General features: G+C 34.5%; 1 protein-coding gene across 14 annotated transcripts in view; it reads right to left on the reverse strand.

Annotated features, from left to right (window-relative positions):
- Window positions 1–20,616, reverse strand: part of LOC113237741 (modifier of mdg4) — a 563,531-nt gene that overhangs the window by 243,670 nt on the left and 299,245 nt on the right. The window contains exon 5 of one of the 14 annotated variants that reach the window (XM_026474339.1): window positions 18,830–19,089. The exons of the other annotated variants lie outside the window; for them this stretch is intronic. Within the exon in view, the coding sequence (XP_026330124.1) occupies window positions 18,845–19,089 (245 nt within the window). The 3' untranslated portion in view covers window positions 18,830–18,844. Of the gene's footprint in view, window positions 1–18,829; window positions 19,090–20,616 lie in introns of those variants that run through there. 14 annotated transcript variants of the gene reach the window in all.

Here is a 20,616-nt window from a genome sequence, read left to right on the forward strand (position 1 = left end):
TTACAAAATGTAGGGGAGTTCAGAAATTTACAACCGGAATGTATTTAAGGTGCAATTGAATTTTCATCTTCTGCGCGAGCTCGTTCCATCGTAGACCTCGTGCTCCAAGGGTAGTGGTCAATAGTAAGTTATTTAAAATATAAAGTCTTAGTTATCACAAAAATGTCAAATATAGAGGTTACTAAGTAGAGAGAAAATAAAAAGAAAAATATAATGAAGTATAATTTTATTTGGTTTCACATTTCACTACCATATCTCATCTAACGAACATTCTAACATACTGTATTAATTAAATTACATAGACACAAAATATTACCACGGTAAATTAAAAATACATTCAATATAATAAATTCCCAAAACTATTTTAATTTATTATTAAGTTTATAAATTGAAAATCACGACGTTTTACTACCCTCATATTCAATTATTTTTTGTAAATTTACATCTTTCGATCTTTGTATTAATAATTATAACAAAATAGTAGAGTAACTTCACATAAAACGAATTTTATTATAATTACATAATTAATTAAGTATAGCCTATAGCCGGTAGCTATAAATGACCTGCCTGAATGAAGAAAAACTTTCATAGATTTGTCACAGATGGCGCTACGGCAAAATGTCGTTAAAAATCTAAAACAAAGAAAAAAAGACATTTCGTTGTCCACATAGAAAAATTTGTAAGAGTTCCTTCCGTAGCTTATTTAGGAAAGCGTCAACCACGACAGCACGAAGGCACTATGTCGAATCGAGTGAGTTTTTCTCAGAATTAGATCTTTGTATTAATAATTATTTTAATATAATTTATAACCTATAAACTTGTTATTTTCGTCTCTAGGTTTCATCTTGGGCGGCGCGTGAGTATGTTCTAAATTTAAACGTATAATACTTCCATCTTTAGTAGCAACGAAGAATGCGTTGCACTTTTTTCTGTAGTGAGAACAACACGACCATCTGACCGTTGTTTGGCTTTTGACACGTGCGTAGAATTGATAGTTATTTATTACACCCACTATCGTGCCGCTTTTTTTAAGGTAGAATAATGCTGTAAAATATTAAATGCATATAATTTAATGTATGTATAATAATATTTGAGCAACAACACTGCTAATGTCTAAGAAGCGTGATAACGTATTTTTTTAAACACACCAACCGCACGTACATGCACTCATGCTGTTTCTAAAATAAAAAAATTACCGAAAAAAACTTAAAATTTATGAACAACTTTTACAATACCTATAGGTTTATTCGTCACACACTCCAAAATTCTGTTAAGAAAACAATAGAAATGTCGTAGCAAATGTTTTTAACCAAAAATCATTTTTATTTCATCACGGTAGCCTAATTGACCTACCGTCTCTCAAGCAGAGTCCATGGGTTCGAATCCGGGTTCGCACCCATGGACGTTGAAGTTGAAGGAAAACATCGTGATGAAACCTGCACATCGAAGAAGGTGTGAAGTCCTTAGCCCGTATTGGCCCGTGGCGGACTATGGTCTAAGACATAGGTTCTTAATCTTTTTGCCTCACCGCCCTCACTTAGGCAAGATAAAAAAATTTCAACGCCCACCACCACAAAAAATAATTGAAAATACGTATTTTTTTTATATTAATACACAAAACCACAAGGGAAAAAATAAGAAATATGTAGTGTACGAATTCGGTTGACGCCCACGCCAACGCCCTCCAATTGCCCACATATGACTCCTCAGCACCCTTTGGGGGCGGCAGGGACCACTTTGGGAAACTATGGTCTCAGAGGAGACCTGCACCTAGAAGTGGGACGTAACATGGGTTATTGTTGTTATTGTTTTTGATAATATATATTAAGTTCTGCTGTGTATTACAAAACCTGTTTAAAAAGAAAAACAACTTACGCCGACAAGCATGAATGAATTGAATGAATTTACTATTCAAACTACTACCTGAATGAAATATTCAGTAACAAATAATAAAAACATGCGGTATTAAACCAACACATTTTCAAAACAATTACTGAAGCAAAAACTACATCTGAAGACGTATTTTTATTCTGGACTTTTAAATGTTTATAAATAGTCCCTGGTGAATAATAAATTTCGGTGGACCATGACTGTGGATAAGCTTGCTGCGGATGACTTCCCTATCCTTAGTAGCGATGAAGAATGCCTTGTTGCTCCAATTACCCGACGTATATTTCCACCGATCCGTGCTCTTGAATTGTAAATGACGGTAATGAGTGGCTTTACGCCACTCATTACCGCTACGGTTTTTCCATTAGTTCTATTATAAAATTTAACTGAAACAATTTTAAAAAGGTTTAGGTAGTTTATACAATAAAAATTGCCACCGAAATTAGGTACTGAAGACTAGTCCGAGAATGACCGTTTTAATTTTTAATAAGTTAATTTTATAATTGGAAATGAGAGTACTTTATCTAAATTGCATTAATTTTTTTTTAAACACACTGCTAAATCAGAGGTGACTGTACGACTTGTAAAGCGTCTGAAACGTGGGTTGATTTGAAGGAACAAATGTACGCGATTTATAACCGTTCCCGAAAAATAGTTTTATTTCCAATGTGTAGAAATCGCGAAAAGTCAAGATCTATAAAATATTTAAATAAAAAAAGCTATGCGGATATTTATTACATTATTTTTTTATTTGAATATTGCTGTAAACAAATATGATTTTCACATAAAACAAAAGGTTTATAATCTACATCCTTACACAATTTCGACTTTTAGCTGTAAGTGGCACAGACCTGAATTTAAAAATTAAGTATAAAGTGCAAATAATTAAAAGAGTTTCAAATACCTGATGAATACAAAACATGTGCCACCGAGGTTGACAACTTGAGACGTATTACGACCGACGATTTCCTTATCTTTAACTGTGATGAAATAATAATAATAACAATAAACGGATATGCCAACGTGAGGCCCGGACGACTGCCAATCCATTTTTTATCTCCATTTTTACTTACAGTCACAAACATCACCACCACCAAGTCGTGCTTGTGTTATTTACTTTGAGAGAGGGTGGTAAAATTAACAGGTGTTAACATGGACTTCCGCAAAGTAATTCCTAAATCCATTAATTCTTTAAATCACAATAATAATTTTTTTATAGCAGATTGCTGGAAGAAAAAAGGGTACATTTGATGTACCCTTTGCAACAATGTGTAAAGTAATTAAAATAGAATAAAAAAACTCGATAACAGTTCAAATTTTACATGTATTTCCCATTTTTTCCCAAATTTGTGAAATTAAAATCAGATTTTAATTTCGCTATGTGTTATATAAATGTATACATAATTGTGCAACACTTCCAAAAGAACATAAATTGAATGTTTAAATTCTCAAAAAAACGCCATTACGAATTAAAAATTTTGGTGGTAAATGCCCGTGTTCCGTGTTAACTGTGCGTATAATTTCTCTGTTACGGTTGGCGATAAAGCCAGCATTGCACTTATTCGAGTTCGTACATTGCCAGCGATCCGTATTCCTGCTCCTAATTCGACAGTAGAACGTATAGCCGTCTATTATCGCCACAGGTTTCCCATCAGACTTGTTATAAAACTCAACTGAAACAATAATGTCACACGTATATTTTAAGACTGCCGTGGTTATTCACTAAATGATTAACACTAATTACATTCTTTCTTACCATATTATGATTTATTTTTATTTTCCCGATATTTCGGAACGTTTACACTAAAGTATAATTAAAACAAGTATGGTAACTAAATAAAAACGTAGCAGCTCGGCCAGGCTCTGTGCACGTCCGCCGCGAGCCGTGTACGGACGCGCAAATTCACGTATTCTCGCGCTACACTCGCGCCGCAAAGGCACGAGATGACACGCGTCGCATCGTAGACGTGCTTATTGTTGTTTGTGGTAGTTTCAACAAAAACTTATCTGACTTTATTGGAAAATAAGAACGCCACTTCCCTCTTGTCAGTTTCATTTAATTAATACTTTCAGTTCAATTAGTTTAACATAACAGTTAAAATCTATTACGTTTAAATTCTCATAAAGACACTGTTGTGGATAACAAACTTCGGCGGCGGATGATTGTGATCGATATTCGCACTTATGATTTCCCTTTCATGTGTGGCGATAAAGCTCGCCTTGCAGTTCTTCGACGTACAATTACTGCACTGCCAGCGAACCGTTTTCTTTCGGTGGAATTGACAGATAAATGTGTAACCGTTTATTACTGCTATGGTCTTCCCATCTGTTTTGCAATAGAAAGCAGCTGTAAACATTGAATAAATAGTATGAGTGTTTACTAAATAAAAGTGCAACTTAGATATAATAGCTATTTAATATGGCTTCAGAAAAAGAGGGCAATATTCGTCTTTAAGAATATTTTAATTAAATAATATAATAGTAATGTAATAAGCGGGAGAGTTTAAAAAATCCGTGAACCAGAAGAGCTCAAATCCTTTGGAAATTACAATTAGCCAATAACGCGGGTCTCGCCTACTTTGGTTGTGCGTTGCGGTTATTATGCTTCAGAATTTATTAATAGGATATTGGGATATAACGTACTTAGGATGGACTTTCGCGTTCCATGATAGCTGAAATTTCTGAAGCATAATAACTATGATAATATGTTTGGATTGAAGGAAACAAGACAAAAACGATAACAAGCAACTTTGTAAGATTGGGTTTATTCCTTATGATTCTAATGACTTTATATGTCACGTGTTAGGTAACATTATTTTACATGATCATTTTATATTATTATGTCAATAAATCTACTTAGTTTATAAATGTTTACATCTGTATTACAACACTGCAACACATCATTGCTATAAAAATAAAAATTTTGTGTGCATTTTAAAGTTAACTAGGAATAGTACTAGTAAGAGACAAGAAAGTTATAAACAAAAATTAATTCTAAAGTTTATGCGTAGGGTTAGACCCCACCATATGCTTAGGAGTACTGATAGAATTCGAGATCAAAAAGGTAAACAAACTTCATGTTCCATTTTCTGAAGAATTTGTATAAAAAATCAAACGTTTAAAACCTCATAAATACTCCTTTGTGTATAATAAATTTCGGTCGTGGATGATTGTGATCTATATGCGCACGAGTGATTTCTGATCTGTCTTTGGTAGTGATGAAAGCCGCTTTGCAGTTCTTTCGCCGGTTGTTGCTGCATTGCCAACGTATAGTTCTCTTACGTAACACATGTCGATAAAACGCATAGCCATCTATCACCGCCATAGACTTCCCTTCTAGCGTGTTATAATACTTAGCTGCAAAATATTTAAAATGTTGTATAAGTACAGGAGTGATACAATGTAGTAATATGTAAATAAGACTTGTTATAATAGACCGTATTATAATAGCCAGGCCATTTTGGTGTTACAAAAAACACACAAGTAATCGTTATTAGAATTTGTATTGTCATCAGGTGAAATGGACGTCTAATGCGCACTTATTTTATCTAATTCATGAGGTCATTTAAAAACTATATTCTTTTTCTTTTAAGTCATTTATTTGTACAATAGGCCACAGTTCTACACAAGTGTAATAATTTATTTATTACGAAATGACGTTACGACAAAAATGTATGCAAACACAGCATTCAAATATGTAGTTAAAATAGTGGCCGTTTGAATATCTCGATATGTTAGCAAGTGTTACAGAAAATTGTCTAAAAGTGAGTAAAAAATGGCTAGATAATTGTTTAGTGTTATTTATATACAAATCATGCAACTTTTTACAAAAATAATTTAATAAACTATAAATTATATACAATATTATATATGTTAAATAGAGGAAGTATTGAATGCGTTTAAGTAACAAATAAGTCAAGCAATTCACTGTACTGAAAGTGTTCTGTAGTTAAAGGTCATAAACAATTGGCTTAAATCGACTAATCTCATCGATGTAACACATTCGAATCTCTGAATTTTTCGGAATTTATGAGCAAAATTTTAATTTGTAATTTACCATGCGCATGGGAATACAGCGCAAGCCCTCCCATTGGAGTGGAGGTCCGTACGCAGTAGTGGACAGGCTATTATTATTATTTTATTTATTTAAAATTTATAGTACAATACATTGAAGTACAAATGGCGGACTTAACGTCAGAAGGCATTCTCTACCAGTCAACCATTGGGCCAAACAGGAAAAAAAACAATAGGTTGGCGCTACACTTAAACAAGAACAACAATATACTAGAAGCTTTTCTATAATTTGTATGGTATAAATAAATATCATAATATAAACATACTTACTATACATAAATATATTATAAATAATAAACTTACATTTGTACTATAATAATATATAACATAACAATATGTATCCAAAGCAACAATATACAGTCTTCTTCTTTGTTTTGCTCAATGGCGGTTCCTTCTTTTTAAGATTTCGCCAGTGTCGAGTTTTCCGCTTAGCAGTATGTAAGGGCTACTGTCTACATCGAAATTATTTTACCAATATACAGTCTATAAACGGTCTTGATTTTGACAACTGTCAAACAGATGCTTGCGCAATATGCGCTTGAAAGGTAATTTGGACGTAGTTAAAGGTCCAATCCACATCCACTCACTTTCGAGATGTGGCAGTTTGAAGTTTAATAGTGTTTCTCACTCTTGTTTTATTTTCCAAACTTAATATCATGTAACTCGAGAGATATTTATTTATGTTTATATGTTGGTTTTTTTGCTGATGTAAGTGTTAAAACTTTAGGAATCGTTTGATACATATATATAGCTAATTTTTTGATAATTTGTTGCATGATTATTTTGTATATTTATTTTAGAGTCTCGCTTCTCCCATGTCCTGAAAGGCTAATTTTGAATTTTAAAATCGGAAACGCTGTATTCCCTGTCAATGGCACTGTCGGCCGGGGTCAGAGACTCCGGTTCAAGAACCGGTAAACAATAGGTGCCGTACCGAGCAGGACCGCTTTCTGCATTTGTGCTAGAAGCTACATTCCACAGAAATTCAACCGCCTCAAGTTGTTAGCGAAGCTGACTGAACTAACCCGTTTGGGGAGTTTTGGGATTATTGTTATTATTATTGCGTGAACGCATGTTCGCGTCCCCAGAGACAAAGCAACCATGAGCTACTATTATTTTCTGCACTTTGACAAATATGCGTGGTAGATGGCGCTAATCCTAAACCATTTAAAATAATAGCCTGTACTATCCATAAAAATCAGTGCAGTAAGCGCCATCTAGTTGATTTGTTTGTTATCACTAGAAATAAGAGAACGTTTTGATAAATTGTAGTTCGTCAATGTCAAACAAATTAGTTACAAAAATAGCTATTTGGTACTCATCACGATATCTGGTGTACCAATAAGTACTAAACACCCGATTGCGCTGTCTTGTAACTCGATTGGCAGTCCCTTACAGCTTGAATATTGATTCATGCTACTACATACGTTTAAATCCTCCTAAATATTCCATTGTGAATAATAAACTTCGGTGGTGGATGATTGTGGTCTAATCGCGCACGAATAATTTCTGTCCGGTCCTTTACAGCAATGAAAGATGCTCTGCAATTTTGTCTTCTATTGTTATTACATTGCCATCGATCCGAGTTCTTCAGTCGTATTTGACAATAAAATGAGTAGCCGTTTATTACCGCTACAATCTTTCCATTGGCCTTGCTGTAGAATTTAGCTGAAACACATTAAGGTTGGTAAAATTAATAAAGAAAACGCATTCAATGTTCCATATCATATAACATGAGATATAGTTTCGAAATAACACATAAAACGCCATTATGAATTGTGAATTGCCAATTAATGAATTTTCGTTTCACAGGTAGCCGCCAAATTAAACTTCAAACACTGTGAACATCTAAGGTCGAAATGGAATCAAATGACACCAATTATAAACAAAAAGAAATTTATTTCAAATTATTGAAATTTATAAAGATTACAAAACATAATTTATAGTGAATTAGAAAAAAAAGTGAACACAATTAAATATAAACGAAAATCTTGCGTCAAGAGAAATCGGTCAATCCGTGGCCACGGTTAGTACAACTTGACCGAAACTTTGGGAAAATAGGTAGGTAGGAAAATATATATTAAAATGTTTAAACACATTTATTCCCGTTTCCAAATGTTAGTACAATGCAACGCGAAAGTTTAAAAGTGTATATATTATATAAGTCAAGTGAAAGTTAAATTCGTAAAACTATTCTCCAGTAGGGCTAGCACGATAGAGCGCGACTTATGCGAGAACGACATAATATGTAGAAGCGCGAGATATTGCTATTCTCTATGCGAAAATAGTAGTATCTCGGACTTTATATTGCAAGTCGCGTCCTAACGTGCTGTCCTACAGCTGCAGCTAACGTTATAAAAAAACTTTAACCCGTGTCACACGAGATATCTTGGAATAATTTGTATAGATAAATGTACACCCTCGGTACGGTTAAGATACCATTTCTAACAGAGCTATCAGAGCCGTCAATTCCATAATAGTGTTCAATTATCACAAAAAGTGCATAAAAAAATTATAGCACTGCATTTTTTTAAATTCTCACAAATATTCCATTATGTACATAAAAATTCGGTGGCGGATGCGTGTGGCTCATTCGCGCACGGGTTATTTTAGTTCTGTCTTTTGTAGTGATGAAAGATGCCTTGCAATTTTTTCTTCGACTGTTACTGCACTGCCAGCGATCCGAAGTCTTCAATTTCATTTGACAATAAAATGAATGGCCGTTTATAACCGCCACAGACTTGCCATCGGCCTTGATGTAGAACTGTACTGTAAGATGTTAAAGATTTATGACATTTATAAATTACAAAACAATAATTATTTTAGTGCATATCATGTTTTTACTACCGTGATATTAATATAATATTTGTGAAAATACTTCACTAGTTTGTATCTAGTCTAGTACTTAATTAATAACTTTTGTAACTACAGTGAAAAAATAGAGTGATTTGCATTAAAATTAGACATAACTGGTTGATGACTGTACCACTTCATTCAACCGTGACCATGGGACCTGTAAAGGGTCCGAAACTTGGTTTATTTGAAAAAACAAATATACGCGATTTATATCCGGAAAAATAGTTTCATTTAATATGTATAACAATCGCGAAAACCTAAGAACTCGATAAGATAACAACACATCTTTATAGTGAATTAGAAAAAAAAAAATTAATGCAATGAAATATAAACCAAAATCTAGGGTCGAAATAATAAGAATCAAACCAAAATACATCGGTCGGCCCATGACCACTGCCAGTACAACCTGACCGAAACATCGCCGTCGGAAAAAATAGGTAGGTATGAAAATACTTCGTAAAATGTATAACGCTTATTCCCGTTAGTACAATGCAACCCGAAAGTTTAAAGTGTATATAAGCCAAGAGAAACTTACAGTCGTAAAAGTATTCTCCAGTTGATCTAGCACGAAAGAGCGCGACTTGTGCGAGAGCGACATATGTACAAGCGAAAGATATTGCTATTCTCAATGCGAAAACAGCAGTATTTCGCGCTTTATATCGCTCTTGCGCAATTCGCGTCCTGTCGTGCTGGTGCAGCTAATGTTATAAAAAAAACCTTAACCCGTGTGTCAACTTGGAATAATTCGTATAGATAAATGTACACGCTCTAATATAATACCATTTCTAACAGAGCAATTAGAGCCGTCAATTCCACAATGGTGTTCAATCACATTAAAATGTTATAGCACTGCACTCTTTTAAATTCTCACAAATATTCTGTTATGTACATAAAAATTCGGTGGCGGATGCGTGTGATCCATTCGCGCACGGGTTATTTTAGTGCTGTGTTTTGTAGTCATGAAAGATGCTTTGCAATTTTTTCTTCGACTGTCACTGCACTGCCAGCGATCCGAGTTCTTTAATTTGACTTCACAATAAAATGAATGGCCGTTTATTACCGCCACAGGCTTGCCGTCGGTATTGGTGTAGAACTGTGCTGTAAGATGTTAAAGATTATGACATTTATAAATTACAAAACAATAATTATTTTAGTGCTTATCATGTTTTTACTACAATGATATTCATATAATATTTGTGAAAATATTTCACTAGTTTATTGTTATTATCGATACAAAAATTCCTTCGATCCGGCTAGACTCGTATCAGCGTCCTAGCCAAACCGGGGATATCGCACTCCCAACTGAGCTGCGGAACCAGTCAGGAAATCTTACAAATTTCTCTGTGCTTGTAACAGATATTTGTTTTTGGTTTTGACGGTGTTTTGCCATGGCGCCACCTTTGAGAAACCTATGAAAGTTTTTCCTCACTCAGCCATTTTATAAATTACAAATGAAAAATTGATACGCTATCTATACTTTATCGTCCCCGTTAGTACTAAAGGTCGGTTGTTATGTAAATAATCAATTTTCAACAGAAACCTAAGTTACATTCAACACTATTTTAGAGCACGGTATATGTCACACATTGCATTGGACAAAAATTTCTACATATTTTATTTTGTTATAATTATTAATACAAACATCGAACACAAAGAAAAATTCCTTCGACCCGACAGGACGTGAACCTGCGACCACGGGAATTCCGTTCCGTTGCTCTTCCAATTGAGCTACAAGTCGAGTTTAGTAGGCCGATGAAATTTTTCTGTGTCTGTTATAGATTTTAGTACTGAGCTTGTCGGCTACCGGCGCCGTAAGCGACATCTGGAGACGTTTATGAACTTTCTCACTCATCCGATAACTTTCCAGTTACCACAAGCTGATGTTGATGTCGCTTTTATGAAATTATATTAAAATTTTTGTGAAATAACTCCTTTATCTATTGCATTTATGGTCCTAAATATTATAACATATCTGTTTTCGAAATGTATAATTATGGTACAAATGTTGAGTGTAGACCATTTTGGATCTTAATAGTACTTTTACACATTTAGCACTAAGGTATACATTACATTAGTAACAAGAAAATGAGACTAAACAAAATAAAAGAAGAGAAGTTGCTCTTAGTAAATGTGTACTATTGTTCCCATTTACCATATCCGTATTTATTTTAAAATGTCATAGGTAGAAATAACCTGGAAAAGCTAAAAAAAAAACATGGATTTTTGTCGCTCAAAGAATTTAATATGCTATATTCAGACGATGACCATAACATGGAATTAAAATAGGAGACACTAAAGTGAAATGAAAATAGCTTATGAGTATATTTGAACACTATGTCGTGTATTAAAAAGAACTATTAGTACGAATGTGTCTTTTACTTGTGTGAAAAAAGAATCAATAAAGATCCAGAACAATTTTAAATGTGCCAGACTTCAATACGATTAAAACCTCTAGTGACCCAGAAGACTGGCATCTTCTTCCGTTTAGCAATCCAAAGAGGAAATGTTACCATCCTCCCGGGCACAAAGCCGCAAGGCGCGGCTCTCAATGAAAGTTAAACATTTTTTTTGTATATTAATCATATTTATTATTCAATTTTGTATATTTAATGCCACATACACAATACTTATTTAGACTAGAAGTAAAAAATGTTTTATCTAAGAAAGACAAACATAACAAATTACAATTATTAACATAAAGACAGAACACAAAGAAAAATTCCTATGGTCTAACAGGACTCGAACTTGCGTCAGTATGTTAATCTGGCGCAACCGCTCTACCAACTCAACTAGAAACCGAGTCAATAAACCTTACGAATTGCTCCATGAGTTTGTCACAGATGTTTTTTGTTTTTAGATTTAATGGCTTTTTTGCTGTAGCGTCACCTATTCGAAATCTATGGAAGTTTTTGGTCGGGTACCCTTTACAGCTACCAGAGGCTAATAATAAAACATCACAATATTCAATAAAATCAATAAAGGCAGAATTGGAGGTTTTTCCAGTTCTGCAGCTTATGAAAACCAATATATCTAAATCTCTATGGTACTTGGTGTAATGGGCTGGTGTCCGCAACTCGACGTCAAGGCGCCTATTTTGCGTGTCGAATCTCTATAGTAGTTCCAATATGTTACAATTCTTTAAATCCTCATGAAGATTCCATTATGTATAACAAATTTTGGTGGCGGGTGGTTATGGTCAATTCGCGCTCGGATGATTTCTCTGTCTTTAGTAGCGATAAAAAACGATTTGCAATTTTTTCGCCTAGAGTTACTACATTGCCAGCGATCCGTACTTTTCTGTCGTATTTGGCAATTAAACGAATAGCCATTTATTACCGCCATAGGCTTCCCATCGGCCCTGCTATAGATTGTAGCTGTAAAATATTAAAGGAATTATAACAATGTTACATATTATTATCCCGTTGGCCAACGTAAAAAGTCCTGTAGTTCCAGTAGGCGGTAACGTATACTTTACAGTAACATCTATATAAAACGTCATTAAAAATCAGTCGCAAGGGGGAAAGGAGGTCGCTGTCTCCAAAATGTACAAAATATTTCAAAGGACGCCATCCACGAAATTTGATACACTAACAGCACGTTATATGACTAAATTCTATAACGTACACCAATACTCTCAAACAAAGATTGTTTTTTTTTTGTATTATAAATAAAAATCACTACAGCATAAGCACGTATTTCTTATATATTTTTTTTCACCTATGTGCAATGTACGGTGTGAGCTTAGTGAATAAGTATTGGATTTGATTTGATATCAATGTGATGGGACATATTTTTCAAGTACATGTGCAATAAAACTTTAGGAATAAAATATTGCACTGAATAACTATAGACAGAAAGATGCTTTACGTAATTTTTTTACTGTTCTTAAATATATGTCGTCGCTGCGACAAAAAATCTGTTTGTATTTCTTTTTTTTTTTACCTATGGGCAATGTACGGTGTTGGGTTAGTGAATAAGTATTTGATTTCATTTAATATCGGTGTGATGAGACATGTTTGTCAAGTACAGGTGCAATAACACTTTAAAAATAAAATATTGCACTGAATAACTTTAGACAGAAAGCGCGTTCGTAAAACGCGCGATTGCATCGCTACACTTGCGTATGCTCATTTGTTTGTAACCGCTCTTACGTTTGAAATTTGTTACTATTCTCAAAATATGTCGGCGCTGCTACAAAAAAATCTTTAAAAAGTAAGAAGGAAGTTAGCAGGCATCGGGAATTAAATAAAAGCCACAACAGTTTCTCGTTTTCTTTATATTATAGAAATAAATGTACAGTTACTACAGTTACAGACAATGAAACAATTCAAATTTTTCTTTTGTAAGGACCCATATTTAGTAATTATTATATCCTTGCCCTGTTTGCATGGCAAATACTTTAAGTATACTTACTTAAATTATTTAATTTTAATACTTAAAGTATTTGCCACGCAAATATTAAGTGTTTGCATGTTGCAAGTGTTTGCATGGCAAATACTTTAAGTATTTGCCATGCAAAGTTTAGATAACATCATCTATCTAATATCAAGCATCAAATGTGAGTATGTATATAATACACACTGTAATATTCAAGTGTCAAGTGTGAAACTAGACGCGTGTTGACTCTATTAAACACAGAGCGACGTGTCGTATTGTGTTGTTGTAATTTGTTTCAGTACCTTTACCAATACAATGTATAACTACAGTACAGCTATTTTTTTTACATTTCCTTCACTTGCCCTTGGCGCTTAGTGTTGATCTATATAGAGTAGCTTCCATTTTATACTGCTTTTTTTTTCTTGGTGTACTGTTAAGCGTCACATTCCACTAAGCAACTAGCCGCGAGTGACCGTAGTCGTAGGGGCTATAGTGTTATTTCCGAGTCGCGGCCGTGTCAATGGATATGACATGTTTGAATAAAAAGGAATCGCACGCTGCCAGCCGTCTACGACTGCCCGCTTAGTGGAAAATGCGTGTAAGGAAGGAGTGAATGTTATTATAAGAAGGTAAATAGTTTACGGCGCCTCTAAATTAGTACCATTTTCCACCAAGCGACTAACCACGAGCGGCTCGCCGCGCTCGACTCTGTTACAATTACTTCAGAGTCGCAACCGCGTCTACGGATATGGTTTAATGACTTATTTGAATAAATAAGAGTCGCGTGCGGCTAGCCGCTTAGTGGAAAAGGCGTGTTAGATGTTTGAAGAAGCGCTGCAGTGGCACGACTGTGGTGCGGCAGACACGCGTCTGTACCGCTTCAGTAATTTTTAATTCACTAATTGTGATCGCATAAGCGCTCGTGTCACAACAGTGGCGCTGCAACTGCGCTTCTAAATATTGTATGAAAATTAGTAGTGCAATTAGGCTGCAGCGCCACAATCGTGCTTCTATAAGCGCCCAATTTGAAGGCGCCCTAACACCTCTATTTTCACATGAAAATCTAAACAAAACAACAATATAGAACGCAGTTCTGAATTCAAAATATTATAGGCGATAAATCTAATAAGTACTAGACATGTAAATATGTATTTTAAGTGTATTCGTTAAGAAAATATTTGCATTGTAGCGTGATTGGATTTTAGTCAAACCCTGTCAAGTTTCGCCGGCTCAACGGGCGTGTTAAAAGTGTCTTTGCGCCTTCATTCTCTTTACAAAACTTAAGCTCTCACAAAAACACCATTTTCAATATAATAGTGAGGAGGCGTATGAGTGTGATCTTCCTTCGCTCGCAGTAGATCCCCATTCTTAGTGGAAATGAAAGAAGCTCTGCAATTTTTCCGCCTCGAGTTACTGCATAGCCAACGGTCCGTCACCTTATGTCGAAGTTGACAATAAAATGTGTAGCCGTTCAATATCGCCACAATCTTACCGTCAGGCTTATAATAGAATGTAACTGTAAAATGTCATGAATATCAAAATACATAGTATTTGTATATTATATCATACTACACAGGGTGTAATATAAAGTGTAACTCAACCACACCAATTAACTGGTCTCAAACTAGGTAATTGCCTATTCTTCACGTACCAATGCAATGAAATTAACACCGGAGCACTATAGAACAGCCAGGGTAGAATCAATTTAGAAAACTTTGTTTCCCAAATTACCGGGACTCGAACGCGGGACATACATATTACGAATAGGTTCTTGCAATTACATATACTATGCTTAGAAACTATATTGCCAATACTTCAAACTCAGAATTGAATTACACATTTATTTAGTCAATATAACATAAATGCTCCTAGAAAGAAGGTGGTATTTATGTTATCATTAAATCCGTTACCTTATATTAATTACTAAAGTTTTATAATTAAATGACGATGACAAAAAAAATATAGTACTTGTAAACCGGTACAGTTTTCAATTATTTTAATTGAATATTACACTCCATAATTTATAATTATATTGGTTTGCAAAATGATGGTAATATTACAGTTACACTTGTAAAACTATCTGTAGTCAATCCGTTCATGGGTAGTAACGGAGTTAACCGTAAAATTACATATCGCAATTGACAACTGACATAGTGTTATCTCAAAAGTTACGTTATATTATAGTTTATCTCAAAATTGCGTTTTATTAATAATTTATCTCCCAAATTTCGCTGTTTCATAGATGTGTCATTCATATACGATTTACTTTCAAAGCGACAGGACAACACTGCCATTTTGAGACAATACTATGTTAGTTGTCATGTACGATACCAGAAATATCAGAATTAGTATGGGGTACCCCGTTTCTGTATATGAAACTCATAAAACGAACCACGGTCTTTACAGTACGATTTTCCGTATAGTTGCCACCTTCCGCCTTTCCATAGAGAAGTATCAACAATGTACTGACAAAATTCAATTGTTTACATTGAACATTTTATATTGGATTTAAGCACTATGTCACAAAGAAAAATAGTGACATTTTTGTGTTCGGTACTATTTAAATAGTGTCTATGAACAGGATAACTAGGCCTTTGTTGTCTACAGATAGTTAGACAGATAAATTACCCTGGCAGCAATTTTTAATTCAATTCGCGATACCAAATAATCCCATTAACAATTATTTACCCAAGATTACTAAAGAGAGTAAAGTTGACGTTGCATCATGTAAAGAAGCTAATTCAAGATACTTAAGTTCTTTTTTATCATAGAATAAGTACGGATTTGACCTCCATCTCACCTGATGAAAAGTGATCATGAGGTCGACGATGAAGCATGCACACCTAAATAATGCCTATTCACTCGCGCCTTGAAAAGGCGTAATTTCAGCGTTCAGAGAATATGTCTGCAGGCAGGGAATTCCACTCCATAGTTCGCCATATAAATGTGGAAGCGTAACGTTTCGTGAGAATCTTTGGAATATCCACAGCCTACGTCTAGTATCCCGGTGATGGAAAAGTAAAGACGGAATTAAATCATGGTGAGTTTGGAAGAATAGAATGGCCTTTACAGCACCGACAAGAGCTATCTTGAAGTTAAATTCTCACAAGATATCCGTTATGAACACAATAAGTATGTGGCGGATGACTGTGGTCGGTGCTGGCACGCACAATTTCCCTGTGCTTAGTAGCGACGAACATCGCCTTACAATTTCGTGACGATTTGGAACTACACGCCCATCGATCCGTTATCTTCCGTGGAATTTGGCAGTAAAACGTGTAGCCGTTCAATACCGCCACAGTTTTGCCACCGGTACTTCTATAGAATGTAACTGGAAAATGAAATGGATTGGTAAACGATTTATCCAATTATAAGGAATACTTACATTGTATCAGATAAAAAAAAGATAAATAGAAAAACAGTTGGGTTAAAGATATAAGATACCGCGCTAATCAGATGTAATTTTGTTTAGCCCCGCACTAGAGAAACCCTGTATCGCGAGTGACATGGACATGTACATGGACAACCGCAAATTACACCCAAACTCACGATAGAAATAAATGTAGGCCATAAAAATATTTCTACCGGCCCGGGAATCGAACCCGGAACTGCGTGGCAGTCCAGTACGGTAACCGTTCGGCCACTGCCTAGTATTTTTTGTAATATGACTTTCCGCGTATTCGAAGTTTCGTGAAACTTCTTCGAAAAGGAACCCGCATTTAGGAGAATATTTACGATGCCCACCATGTTTTCCTTCATGGTTCAAATTTTCATCGGCGAAAGATAGATTCGCCAAGTGCATGACAACGCTGAGTGCTCTCTACATCGTGTAAAGGCTCTCTAAAGGTTCGTCCAAGCGGGCTGTCACTGCTTGATAAATTATAATAAACTTGGGTAAGTACTAATGTATAATGAAAAATACGAATTTATACAAATAAATCAGTAACTTTAAACTCAGCACTATCGTTTTGTGACACATTCTTAGCGGTACAAACTTTATAGATTTAGATTTATTTATTATCTTCTAAACTTTACATTATTATTTACAACATATTGTACGCATATTGTACAGTAAATGTTACATTTCAAAAAATTACAAATATCCAGTACAAGTTTTGTAATACATAATTCTAACATAGTTAATGTGTTATGTGGAATAATGTAGGAACATATTAAATAATATAATAATTATTATGTCAAAATAATGATTGTACGCGGTAAGTTTACGTAATTTATCCATTTTTGTAAAATAATCTTCAATGGAATAATACACATTATCCAACAATAGGTCTTTCAGTCGACGATCAAATGTTTCATCATTGGGCTCGTTTTTATATTTTATCGTATTGCCATCTATAAATCCGTAATACCTAAACAGTACAGTTTAAATCAAGAATATAGGAATTATTGAAAAAGGAGGAAGTTAACAAAAGTGAAGGAAAGAAGTAACATCTTCAAAATATTATTAGTTATTACTTTATTTGTAAGTCAATGTATTACTTAATGTAGTTGATTACTTGGTGTACACTTCGCATATTAGCTTGGTGCAGCAAGCGAAGGGCTACCTACAGGTGAAGAATGAAAATCAGCAATGCTGACTCTTTAAGCTATTTGACCCCATCACTCAAATGTATTTTAGTAGCAATCGTCCTGGGAAATATTGCCACCATATCTTTTTCTGCCGCCAAACAGTAATGTGAGCATTACTGCTTTCCGGTTTTGAAGGGTAAGGGTGCTGGTGAAATTACAGGCACATGGGACTTATCAACTTTTTATTTTTTATAATACCAGGTGTGTAAATAAGTAACTTTAGTCGAGTGACGGGCGCAATGGCTGTGCCCATAAGTTCTTAGCGATTTAAAGCTCTCTATGGCACTGCAACTGTTGTGGGAAGGCATGTAGCCACCAGGCGCATGACTTGTTAGTCCCGTCTATAAAGAATATTTCATATTTCTATGACGACTACAATATACAATTCACAAAAATCTTGATTCTAGTAAGTGTAAGGCAGTCATGGATGACGACGACTAAGTATAAAATCCCTGGACCAAATGAAAAGTGACGACGTCTCATAAGGAACTCAAATATATCTTTATTTCACATATATCTTTATTTCACATATATCTTTATTTCACATATAAGTCACACTTGAAATCATCACATTGATTAAACTCTACCAATAGATCTCCTAAAAAGAATGAGTAAGTAACCCTAGAGGTTTTTCTTCGTAAATAAACATTTGTACACATTTATCATTCACATTATTTGTATCAAACATCATAGAATCGAAACAATCTGCCATATCATTTTCATCATCCAAATACACAAAAGCTGTAATAACACGTAGCATAAAATTCTTGTTTCATTTAACTTTTCAACCTCGTAGATGGTAAATTTTGATTACCACAAGTAATCAAAAGTGTCTACGGATTAGAGGTATTTTTAAAAAATTCTTGATAACCGTATTAAAATAAAATAAAAATACCTATATACATTTATTAAATTACTTATTTATCTTTTAAATTATGAAATTGACAAAAAAGCCATTTGTGCTAAAAAAAATAATTAAAAAAAAACAGATTTTCCGTAATTGGCACAAACGTGCTTAATCCCTAGACACTTTTGATGTGTGTATTTAGTTTTAGTTTCAGAATCTTATTAAAGTTCCGTTACGAATGATAAAGTTCGGTGGCGGATGGTTGTGGTCGGTGGGACCGATATTTTTACGAATGATTTCTTTCTCCATGTTCATAATAAAACTGGCTTTACACTTTTTCGTCCTGGAACTGCTGCAACGCCAGCGATCTTTGCCATTCCCTTTGAAGTCACAATAAAATGTATACTTGTTCAGTATTCCCACAGTTCCACCGTTAAACTTGCGATAGAATGAAACTGTAACAAAACTTACATTATTGTACACGAAAATAGTTTAGTAATAAATAATGGAGACAGAATAAATTGACGTTGCACTGTATTTAAAAAATTAAGAGGTTATATTATATTAGCCAATATTATGAATTCTTCAATTAAATAGCTTTAATACATGAAGCTTCTTTTATATTATGATAGAAACCTATCATTAACATATTTCCGGGACAAATCACTCTATGACTAAACTATCTCTTTACTGCTATAATTATCGTTATATAATCTTTCATACAAATGATTTAATATAACATTGCATATGGAAAGCACGTGTAAATCACTACTACATTACTAATTAACCTCTACTCACAAATATACAATTACTTAATCAAATTTAGGAGACACGGTAAGTAGAATAAGGAATACTTTACACCATTTCTTGAAGCAACTCAGAATATGAAACATTCAATATAACACCAAATGTAACTTATAATACATACCATCACGCCTGTCTCCCACCATGGACATCCACCGGCTACCCTCCTGATAAACCTCCTTCTCCTTCACTTCCTCCACTCCCATTAGTCTCTTTACAAACCCCATTGCTCTTGGTACTATTAACCCGGCCTTTTCAAGGACATCCCCAATCTGATCGAGATATGTACGCTGAAATTCTACCTCTCCCCCGCCTCCATCCACATTTGTTCCATTAATTTGTGCCGTCAATCTACCAACATTCATTCTTTCTGCATGACCAAACCATCAAAGCATCCCCCTCTATATCCTGGTCACTACATCGTCTTTCATACCACAACGCTCTCTTACTACACTGTTCGGCAAAGCTCTCACTACTAACTTAGAATTTTGATGAAAATGATTTTTTTTTACATTAGGTATATCTTAAAACATGAAATTCTGAATGTAAGTAAGTACTGCCACACTTATCGACATGGAATCGCATAAAGCCTTTTCGATAAATGTGGTGGCTTCCTAATGTAATGACAAAATTGTAAGTTATGTCCATTAGTGTTGTAGGTATTAGTATGAGGCATTATGAACCCCCTATACAGATATGCATGTGGCAAATACATGCATACAAGCTTTTACAAACACTTTTTAATGCCAATGTCTCCTCTCTATTACTAAGGTAGTAATTGCTAAGGTAGTCGTCAGAAAACAGCGTCAATTCTAGAGTTAATCAGTTTTTGGGGCATTGTTGTCCATTAAAGTGTTTTCTGTTTTGGTTTTATTATATAAAAAAACAAGTGCTCGTGTTTAATTGCAAATGATAGAAAGTGACAATTAGAGCGTCGATGCACACTACGAAATGCCTATTTATTCACTCTCAGCTTCAAAAGGCTCAAGTTATTGCGTTCAATGTTATTAACCATCATTTCGCCTGAAAGACGTCCACTGCCGGACACAGGTCTTGTGCTTTTTTTTTATAATACTAAATGACGGGCCGAACAAGACGGTTGTTTGATGGTAAACGATACGCCTGTCAGTTTGCAGTGCCACTCAAAGCTTTAAATCACAAAGAACTGAGGGGCGCTG

Source organism: Hyposmocoma kahamanoa, unplaced genomic scaffold (genome assembly GCF_003589595.1).
Source record: "Hyposmocoma kahamanoa isolate Upper Pololo Valley unplaced genomic scaffold, ASM358959v1 94, whole genome shotgun sequence".
In the NCBI taxonomy this organism is placed as follows: Eukaryota; Metazoa; Arthropoda; class Insecta; order Lepidoptera; family Cosmopterigidae; genus Hyposmocoma; species Hyposmocoma kahamanoa.